Source organism: Chelonoidis abingdonii, chromosome 3, assembly GCF_003597395.2.
Source record: "Chelonoidis abingdonii isolate Lonesome George chromosome 3, CheloAbing_2.0, whole genome shotgun sequence".
NCBI lineage: Eukaryota > Metazoa > Chordata > Testudines > Testudinidae > Chelonoidis > Chelonoidis abingdonii.
Window position 1 is genome coordinate 211,143,843 of NC_133771.1, and position 11,382 is coordinate 211,155,224.

At 47.1% G+C, this 11,382-nt stretch overlaps 1 protein-coding gene across 1 annotated transcript; it reads left to right on the plus strand.

The window, feature by feature from the left end:
• Window positions 1–2,364: 2,364 nt before the first annotated feature.
• On the plus strand, window positions 2,365–7,720 carry CD93 (CD93 molecule). The gene has a single exon (XM_032795861.2). The coding sequence runs from the start codon at window positions 2,695–2,697 to the stop codon at window positions 4,483–4,485; it is 1,791 nt and encodes a 596-aa protein (XP_032651752.1). The 5' UTR covers window positions 2,365–2,694; the 3' UTR covers window positions 4,486–7,720.
• Window positions 7,721–11,382: the final 3,662 nt, after the last annotated feature.

Consider the following 11,382-nt stretch of genomic DNA (forward strand, 5'->3'; position numbering starts at 1 on the left):
GCGCGGAGCAGCTCCAGAGCAGTGGAGCTGTAGGTTTTTGCCTGGAGCTTGCTCTGGAGCCAGAGCACAGCTCCAAAGTCCTGCCTCCTTCATCACTCCAACCACCTTTCCCACAATAATACGCTGGGCTAATTTCTCTTTGAGTATTGGCCTGGCCATAGCAAAGAAATCATTCTTCTGCAGAGAGTTAATAAACTTTTCCCTATTGATGATGGTTCCCTCTGCTTTCTCAGTCTCCTTGACCACACAGGCTTCTACAATGCAGTCACAGTTCTGTCCTCTTTGATCAACTCCGTAGATGTGAAGACATCTCTGGCTTGATGATATTCATTCCATTTTTGCATCTCAACAGAGCCGACCCTTGGGTAGGGCAAACTGAGGCGACTGCCTCAGGCCCCACACTTTGGGGGACCCCACACCTCGATAAAATCAGCACTGTCCCGATATTTGGCCCTTTGTCCTGCATCCCGACTGATGTACAACCGGGATGCCATTTGTCCCGATATTCAGATGAGGAGGTGAGGTGGGAGGTGAGTGGGCAAGCGGGCTGAAGAGACGAACAGGGAGGTGAGCATCAGGTAAGCAGGCAGGAGGGAGGTGAGGAGACAAGCAGATGGATGGATGGCAAGGAGGAGAGCAGCGGTCGGGTGGACGGGGGGGGTGCACTGGACAGATGGGGAGGAGACTAGTGGGAAGGCTGATTTGTCCTTGGCCCCACACTCCCCTAGGGGTGGCCCTGCCTATCAAAGTGTTCTTTCTGCATCTCTGGCAAGGGTTGACCCTTGTGCCAAGATGTCCCACCTGGGCTCATTCTCTAGCATCTGTTCTCTATTCTCTCCCTTGGTTACCGTTTTTCATCCTTTAACATTGCCACAGTTACTCTGCTGACTGTACAAATGAATCGTCTGTATAGTACATTGTCTTGTGACAACTGAAATGACTCTGCCTACCTTGACCAAGTTAACTGTTTTCAGCTAAATGTCTCAAAGGCAAGAAGTGGGAAGAAAAGAAGTATCCTGTCTTTTATCTCTCTCCCTTCCTTGAGTCCATTCCATTTGCCTTCATGGTCCACAATCTTGGCATTGTCCTGGACTCTGTATGGGCTCCACAAACCTGTGCCCAGTGGGTTTGCACTGAAGTGCAACTTGCACCGAAAGAGCGGGACATATACCCCAAAGTGAATTCCCAGATCCATGGCCATACTTGCATATTCATTAGTGCACCTATGTTTGCATGCTCAGGCCTAACTGGACATCCGCATCAGGCAGCTGGACACACAAATATATATTTAGATGCCTTCACTTCATCTATTCAGTTTATGCACACAATTGCAGTAAGTTGCACTCAAAAGCAAGCACATGAATGCATAGGCAGAAAATGTGCATGGATCTAGGACCTCACTGTATAAAAAAATCTGACCTTTAACCTCTCTGCATCTCATGCAAATCCCCATCTGCAAAATAATAGTTGTAAATAATTACACCTCAGTAAATGTGAGTTTTAACTAACGTCAGTAAAACACTTTCTGATTCTCAAACGAAGTATTTCTACTTTATTACAAAGAGGTCAATCAACTCAGTATCAACTGTGCTTTGTGTAAAAGTTGCTAGACCCAGAAAAGGGGACTTCTGGGGCCTGAAGGTTTGTGAATTTTTAATTCATTTGTTCATCCAGTAAAACTTATCACACTAACTACTTTGCCCTTTCTTTACAGTTCCTATTGATTTCACTGGATTTGGATCAAGCTGCAACTGAACTGATGATACAACTGATCACTGACCTTCTGTAAATTCTCCAAAACCATTAACTAGGAATATAATTGCGCTGATGCTCGAAAGTCTCAGGTGTAAGCAGCTGCAGTTCAGTGCTTTTCTTCTGTTTGAAGTGACTGGTTCTGGACAACAGATTACTGACTAAGTTTAGAAAACTCCCCACTGTAGACTGTGTTGGAGTTGGTTTGGTGTCCTTAAACAATTTGGCTTAGAGCATGGAGCTCAGACATTCTCACGACCCAATCCTATTTAAGGACTTTTCCATCTATTTAAAGTGCAAGAATGAAGGAAAAAAAAGTGCTTGAAATTAATTGTGTAGATGACATATATATCCCAAGTATTCCATTTCCTCTAGAAGATGAAATCTTAACTATGCTTAGGATCATAATCAGGGATTCCATGCCTTTTTTTCTTCTCTCCAATAGATACTGGAAAACTAGATCTCCCTATTGGGGGTTACAAAAAGTCACTGATGAGTAAGTAGTTTAAGTCCTTTAAAAATAAAACAAGAAAGCAGCATTCCAGCAAGTTTCTCATACAAGGGGAGGGGAGCACTGGGCCAAAATAAAGAAAGCCCTTTAATGGTAAACCTTTTTTTAAACTGGTGTTAAACCACTTCACTTAAAGGAAGGCGAAGAAAAGCAGCTGAATATCTTGATTGTTATCCACAAACCAGGAGGATGAAGCCACCAGTAACTAAAATACAGGAAACTCTAGTCTCCGGTGATAAATAAGAGTCACAACAGCACAGGATGCCTGCAGGGCAGCTCCTTGGGCCAAAGGGATCTGAAAGGCAAACAGCTTCTGCTCTTTTGTTCTAACATCTGATGTGTGTCCCCTGCAGGTCCCATCTGTGCATCTGGTGCCCGGGACAGCAACAGCACCGATCCTGCAGATCTCTGACAGCCAGACCAAAGCAAGCATGGGAACTGCTCTTTTCTTCCTCGGCCAGGTCTTACTTTGGGGGGTGCCCTCCTGGGCGAGTGAGGAGGCAGAGGCTCTGTGCGCCCAGACTGCCTGCTACACCATCCACTGGGGCAAGCACAACTGGGCGGATGCCCAGGAGAAGTGCAAGAGCAATGGAGGCAACCTGGTGACCATGAAGAGCCAGGAAGAGGCCTTGTATGTCCAGGATCTGCTAGCCAAGCTGCCCAGGAGGGAGGCCGGGCCAGAGGGGCAGGCGAGGCTTTGGATCGGGCTCCATCGGGAGAAGGGCAAGTGTTACCAGCAGCACCAGCTCCTCAAGGGTTTCAGCTGGGCCTCGGGAGGGGAAGAGACCGACTACGCCAGGTGGCTCCGGGAGCCCCGAGGGACTTGCACGGGCCGGCGCTGCGTGAGCCTGCACTGGAACACCGCCGCCCCCAGCTCCTCGGCGCTGGGCTGGGCCGACGGGCCCTGCAGCGGCTCCGCCGCCAGGGCCCAGGGCTACCTCTGCAAGTTCAGCTTCCAGGGCATGTGCCGCCAGCTGGCGCTGGCCGGGCCCGGCAAGGTCACCTACACCACCCCCTTCGGCCTGGACAGCGCCTCCCTGGCGGCCGTGCCCTTCGGCTCCCAGGCCACCGTGTCGTGCCAGGGCCAGGACCCGGGGCCCTTCCCGGTGTGCAAGGCGCAGGCGGGCGGTGGGTTCGAGTGGAGCAGCCCGGGCCCCCTGTGCGCCTCGCCCCGCCACGGCTGCGCCTACAGCAACGGGGGCTGCCAGCACCAGTGCCTGGAGCTGGCGGGCGGCTCGTTCCGCTGCGCCTGCCGGCCGGGCTACCAGCTGGGCGGGGACCTGCTGTCCTGCTCGCCCGTGGACTACTGCAGCGCCCAGCCCTGCCAGGGCGAGTGCATGGGCCGGCCGGGGGGCTTCGAGTGCCGCTGCCCCGCGGGCTACGCGCTGGCCGGGGACGGCGTGAGCTGCGCGGACGTGGACGAGTGCCTGAGGGAGCCCTGCCAGGAGGGCTGCGTCAACACCCCGGGGGGCTTCGCCTGCACCTGCCCGCCGGGCTACGAGCCCGCGGGGGCCGGCGGCCGCCGGTGCCGGGACGTGGATGAGTGCGCCCAGGGCGCGCCCTGCGCCCAGCTCTGCACCAACACGCCGGGCTCCTTCCTCTGCGCCTGCCGGCCGGGCTACCAGCGGGACCGCGACGGGGCCTCCTGCCGGGACGTGGACGAGTGCCTGGGGGAGCCCTGCCAGGAGCGCTGCGTCAACCAGCCCGGCAGCTACCAGTGCCTCTGCCCGCCGGGCTGGGCGCTGGCACCCAACGGCGTCTCCTGCCTCTCGGCCTCCAGCCCCACCAACGCCAGCAGCGCGACCCCGTCCCTGCGCCCCCTAGGAGAAGAGGAGCCGGCGGCTGGGGGTGGGCACCCGCCGGGCACCAACCCCGCTACCAAGACCCCAGCCCCGCGCTCTGATCCAACCACCCGAGCCCAGCCAGGCGGAGCAGAGCCGAGCACCCTCCAGCCGGCTGCAATCAGCAGCGCAGCAGGGGCTGCGGACCCTATGATGAAACCCGACGCTGACCAGGCCACCGATGGCCCCAAACTACTCCTGTACTATATCCTGGGCAGCGTGGTGGTTATCCTGCTACTGTTGGCTTTTGCCCTGGGCTTGCTCATCTACAGGAAGAGGAAAGCCAAGACGGAAAAGAAGAAAGCCAGGAGTACCACAGACAACTACTGCTGGGTGCTTGAGCAGGCAGAGAAAAAAGCAGTAGCCAATGACTACAGGTAAAGGCAGGAGTCTGCAGAAAGGGTAGCCTGCTTGCAGGGACTAGGGTAGCATCAGGGGTCTCTGGAGAGAGGGAACGCTAAACTAAGGGTTAATGTGTGCAACAGAGAATGTTTCCCATATTATATAAAACGATGCTTTCATTATGTGACTTAACTTTTCACTTTAGAACCTGGATTTGGCATTGTCTAAGTGTCAGAGGAACAGTCAGTCTGCAACTTAGATCAAGATCCCAATGCTGTTCCCACTGAAATCAGTATCAAAACTCCCACTGATTTTAATAGGACAAGGACTAGGCCCAGAGTGATATGTTGCTTCTGAAAAATAAAAGCAATCACACCGAAGAGTTTATTGGAGCTTTCAAAAAGATAAACATCTTTACAATCAGAATAATCATGGCCCTGATCTTACAAACACTTGTGTACCTGACAGGTTTCAGTGGTAGCAGTGTTAGTCTGTGTCAGCAAAAATGAGGAGTCCTTGTGGCACCTTAGAGACTAACAAATTTATTTGGGCATAAGCTTTTGTGGGCTAAAGCCCACTTCATCAGATGCATGGAGTGGAAAATACAGTAGGCAGGTATAAATACACAGCATGTGAAAAGATGGGAATTGCCTTACCAAGTTGGGGGGGTCTGCTAAGGAGCCCATTCAATTAAGGTGGAAGTGAGCTAATCTCAACAGTTGACAAGAAGAGGTGAATACCAAGGGAGGAAAAACATCACTTTTGTAGTGCTAATGAGGCCAATGTAAACAAGATGGCCCATTTCAAACAGCTAACAAGAAGATGCCAGTATCAGCAGGGGGAAATTAGTTTTTGTAGTGACCCATCCACTTCTAGTCTTTATTCAGGCCTAATTTGATGGTGTCCAGTTGAGAAAGCATAAGAGGATGCAAGATCAAGAAGTTAGGAAAAGGTATTTGAGGAGGAATTGCCCATCTATGGTCACTTAGGAGAGAAAATAATCCCCTCTTTCAAAATACAGTAATAGCAAAACCCAAATCATGCCTGTTTTCCAGTTTTGCCATTTACTTCAATGGAGCAGCACCATGCCTATACAGAGTACAAAAGGTGCTAAAGAGGAGTATGGATCTGGTTATAAGGGTACATATTTTTCCTGAAATACCCACCACCTTTATATTCTTGCAGCTTTTATTGTATACTTGAGGCCACATTGGACAGAAATATGAACTTAACACAAAAGAGTTAGCTGTGAGCCTCACAGCTACATCCTGTTCTTTTTAGTGTGTGGAGGAAAACCCTTTCCTGCTGTTTTCCTTCTCCAGTTAGCCATTGTAGAAATCAAGAAAACAGGAAAATGTAGCTTCTAGCAGCTATAAATGTTTTGAATAGTTTGTATACGCTTCCATTTCTCTGGACAATAGTTGAAAGAAGAAGTGTACTCATCCCTGGTTTGTTGGGAAGACCTGCAGAAAATTCATACTATTTCTTTGTTATGACACCAAGTTAGTCAAGCATATAAGTACCTGAGTAACTTTAAGCATCTTTTTAATCCCAACAATAGGACTAAAATTAAAGTTATGCGTGTGCTTAAATGCTGTGCTGGGTCAGGGCCTGTATGAACAGTCACACCAATAAACTTTAAGATTCTGAGATTATTAGCTTTGCTTTGTGTCGTTTTCAAAATTTTTCTAATCCTCAGTCTTTCCCCATTCATTTTATGGTGGAGGGTATCCAGGTATTTGCATGTTCACTCTATTCACCCAAAATAAATAGGATACTAGAAAGTATAGGTGTGAAATCATAAAGCCAGTGTAAAATCTCACATATTCAGAAAGGTTAATAGTTCAATCCATAATCCTGAGTTTTTAGTACTATATAAATTGTGTGTATTCTGGTGTGTCTCACAGGATTATGAGTAAAAAATTCTAATCAGTTAAGGCCACCAAAAAACATTGATTTGCTATGTATGTAGGTTTAGCTTTAAGTGCCATTCACCTCACCAGATGAAGCCTCTTGAGGCCAGTTTCATCTCAGTGGAATTACATCAGGGACGAATTCAGCCCTCACTTGCTTTTTGCCATGAATCAGTTTTCTTGATTCAGGGCTCAATGCAAAGACGATTGAAGTCAGTGGGAAGACTCCCATAGATTTCATTGGGCTATGGATCAAGCCCTTGAGGTGAGTAGGAATGGCAAAGAAACAGATTATGACATCTAAATGAAGAGTCAGGAGATCCTAAATGTTAATGTGGGCTCTGTGTGTATTTGCTCTGTGGCGTTGGGCAAGTAACTTCAGTTTTGTCATCTGGAAATGGGGAATAATAGTGTTTACCTGGTAACCTCATGTGGGCATTGCAAGGACTGATTTGCTAACACGTGTGAAATGCTTTAAACACAGCAAGTGTTTTGTACGTGTTGTTATATTCCTGTTGTGCTGGGGTTGTATGCACAGACCTCCTCAGTGCTAATGGGAATTACCAGTGCTTAAAGTGCACCAGGTTTAAACACATTACAGGCTCAGGAAATACAATTGCTAAGAAGCCAGCTTGCTGAGATGCTCAAATTTTTAGTACCACCTGAGGAATATCCTCATTGGCTGCTTTCCCCACTTGCCCACCTTTGGTGAAGAGCAACTAATCTGAGCAGTTGAAGGAAGCAGACATGAGTTGTCTTCTCTTTCCCTTAGCAACCCAGTACCAATCTCACAGGATGCACCAGGGGAGCGGAAAGACTCCAGCAGCTCAGAGCGGCTCAGTTCCTTCCTTCCCCCACCCCTCTTGTGAGCAGTAGGACAGCTTCTCCCCATCCCAACACCACCAGGCCTGGGAAGGGATACACGAGGCTCTCAGTGCAGCATCTCCCTCCCCTTTCCTCCAGACCAGGGTGAAGAATTCCAGGAGATGCAGGAGGAACAGAGGTGAGGCTGGGTGGGCAGAACTACTGGGGGCAGGCAGATATGGAGAGATAAAACCTCCCCACTTTTTCCAATCCTTTTAATCACTGGTAATTCCATGTGGCTGCCCACATGTCGAAATAATACATGCCAAAAAAAATGTCTGTCTGTCACAGGTAGCAGCATCACAGGTGCATCAGTGTTACATTTGTGTATGATGATATTACAAGTGTTCTCAAGAAGTGTTTTCCTTTTTTAACTTTAACACTGTAAATAGCATTACCTCAGTGGATACATTGCTATTCTGATGGAAGCATGTACAAATAAAATCCAGATGAAATGTGTCATTGATACTTTGAAATAAACATGATGTTAATACTTATTGATGCAATACATGATAAATCGTTTTATTTGTGAGGTTTCACAATTCGCTTAAAACTGCCTCCAAACCAAGAACTTTTTTGTACTAAAACTGACAATTTTTTGTTTTTTAGGAAAGCAGGTACCCTCTGTGAAAAATGTTATTTAGTTAAAAAAAATTGACAGAAACCTAGGTTTTGAGGGAATGCACAATTTTGACCAACTCACTGATAAATTATCCTTGCTGGTCAAGATTAAGCAGGGCAGTGCTGGAACACTATCTGCATTGTCACTGCTATTCTGTACCTGCTCCATACAGAGGACTTTGGTTTCTGGTGCTGTCAGTCAGGTACCTTTCATCTAATAATGGTTTAATATGTATATTCACTAAATGTTTAGAGGCCTCAGGCAAAATCAGGGCCCTTTTGTTCTAGACGATGTACGGAGTGGGGAGGGGTCTATTCATGTGGCTCTCACTGCAGAATCAAGGCACAGAACAGTAAGTTCTTTAAAACAGCAAAATATTCATCGTTTAGGGTTACCAAGGTAGATCTGCTCAGCCAATGAAAGATTCATCTAGGAAAAATTGGAACAAGCAAAAATTTGAACTAGCTTCACTGACCAGACCCCTCTAAAGATTCTCATTTCTACAGCTCCTGTGTCCTCCTAACAATCACAGAAGTTTTCGTTAAGTGGTATATAAAAAAAAGGATGTTTTCTAACAGCAGCTGGACGTTAGATAAATGGGCATTTCCAGAACAGGGAAAACTTTTCTAGATTAATTTTGGCTAGTATCCGGCTCTGCCATAGGAAGAGCTGACTAAGATTAAGTACCATTGTGATGCGCATAATCTCAGTATCTCTACAGGGAAGTGCAATAGATAGGTAATGCACTACCACTACCTAATTTAGGCTGGTGATCTGGGGAAGAAAACAGAAGTGTGATTATGTCAGACAGAAGTGCAATATGGTGGACATGAACGGCTGATTTTGTAGCACAGTCATTGCTATAACATGGTCAGAAAAGCCTAGTCTGCTACCACTGTTATTACCATTCATATTTATATGGTAGTGCCTTAGGCCCAACCAAGATTGTGCTAGGCATTATACAAGCCCAGTGTACTAGCACTCTCTGCCCTGAAGAGCTTATAATCTGAATGGGATGGATAGGGGAAAGAGATACAAAAATCATAGTTTGTCCATTCTTTCGGTCAGTCTACTTTCAGACCTACCATTTAGTGCTGTGGGATTTCTCAACCAAGAGCCTGAAGTCAATGGAAAGACTTCCACTGATTTCAGTGGCCTTTGGATCAGGCCCATATTAGTTATTTTGGCCCTTACTTGTCACAGGTGCAAATGAACTGGGACATTGTCATGGTAAGCGAGGACATCATACTGCCAGGGCACTGTCAGGCCCTGGGACCAGTGCTGAGATACAAAATCTCCACAAGGATAGTTCTGGGCCTCTGAAGTTTCCCCCAGGATCTGCAGACCTTCTTTGTTCTGTGGGACAGGAAGTATGGAAAGATTTGGAGGAAAAGGTATCAAATAACATTAAAATATCATATATTCTGCAAGGATTTACACTGCTCCCTTACATCTACCATGTTCCCTAAAGAGTCTCTCACTGCAAAAATAATGCTTTCAAAATGCCCTTTTTCATTTCCCTTGTAGAAGAGTGACTCACCGGCCAATGCACCCCCTCATGGCTGGGTATAGCTTAGTAGGCCGTCCTCCGCTGCCAGCCCTTGCCAACCGCCACTGTGGCCCTGCCAGGATCTGCCTCTTCTTAATACTTGACCCTCCAGCCAAGACACAGTCAGTCCCACCCTTTCGGGGATAACAGAGTCCCACAAACTATGGTCCAATGGCCTTACACCGGGTCTTCAGCCCATCTCTGGGCTCAGTGGTCCTTACACCTCATATATCAGGGGGACGTTCACAAACTTAGGCCCTCCCTGTACTCTGGGTTACAGTCTACAGGCCCTGTAACAAGCAACAAAGGTCTGCAGCCTCAGCTCCTTTTCCGCTTCCCTAGACCATTTCTTACCTCAGCCTGTTTCTAGGCCCTGTTCCCAAGCCCTTTTCTGGGGTCACTCATCCACAGGTTCTTCTCCCCTTCCCAGTCTCCACAGAGGTTTTTCCCGCTGCTGTAAAGAGTGACACCTCGTAGATGATTCCTCCCTACCGGTTCAATTCTCTGTCTCTGAAGCCCCAACCCTGGGCTGGCTTAGGGGTGTCTCTTACCAAGGCCTCTCACAAGACCTTTCTTCACTCTGGTCCTTACCTGAGGCTCCTATCCCAGAAGAGAATCCCTAAGACTTCTACTGCCCTGGAATCCTTCCTCTATTAGTTACCCTACTTCTGCTGGGATTGATCCTTAATTAGGCCTGGCCTAGCTTTCTGGTGCAACTGGATCAGCTAATTGCTCTCTGGCTCCAATTAGCTATTTCTGGACCAGTGTAGAGTATATACCCCGTCACATACTCTCCCCCTCTAGACTGTGCCCATTTTCATTATTTTTATCTTTTGATCATTTCTTGGCATTTGACTCAGGTCCCTTCAAAGTCAGTAGGTGACCTTCATGTCTAGCCAAGTACATTGCAGTGCGGTTGCCCGAACTTTAGATTGTGTATTAATTATAATGATTACTTAAGAATAACCCCAGTTATCACTTTGAGGGTTGCCAGGCCCTTGCCCCAAGATCAGGCCCAGTATTATTCCAATTATTATATTGGTGGGAACCCTGATGTGCACAGTTGCAACACTCACACTATAGGAACTCTTTACAAATATAGTTTATTCATACATTTAACACAGTCACAAACACCCCACCTCGGTAAAGGTAGATAGAGATACTACAGAATGTCCATCTGCACGTCCATATACTCTCACCATCTCTTGTAGAACAACCTGAAATGTTAGCCATCATCTTCCTCATCACCATCACCTTCCCCATCATCACCAGTGGCCATCATCCTGGAACCTCCCAAGGACTACATCTCTCTCTCCTACAGCCCCTCGCTGGGATGCCACTTTTGTAATATGTTACGCTGACACCATTGTGTTCAATGCATATTCAGTAAGGGATTTTTTCCCCTTCCTTATCTGTATTTCCTCACCTTGCTAATGTTGGAGTGTCTTTTTCCTATAGGTTAGTATATCAATGATCTCAGCTTATTATCATATATGTTCCTTCATTGCCATGGCCCTTTTGTGGTTAGGATCACATTTGTTATTTCTGTCCTACCCAGTTTTTTCGGTTCATTCCAAGCTCCAAGTTGTGGTATATCTGATAAGTTTAAAAGGGCATGAATTTAGGAAAGCCCCTATGCCAACCTGCTTAACACATCTTCTTTGTTAAAGGTCGCAGCCATATATGGACCTTATGCTTTAGCTCATCACCATCTATCTGGGTGAAAGATTCCAAACATACGTATGCTAACTTCACCATACAGAATGTGACCTGCAGGTCCCTTGTGTTACAGACAAAACATACTCTAATATATACCTATAAACCTATTATAATAAAATAATCAAACCCATAAGAAAATTAAAAAACTTATAAGAAAAGAGATATAGGCAAGCAAGCAGGCTATCCTTAAATGTATCTCATGTACCTGTTATGTACATCAGTCCATTGCCAGGACACTTCTGTAGCTGAATTATTTTTTTGTGCTCAGA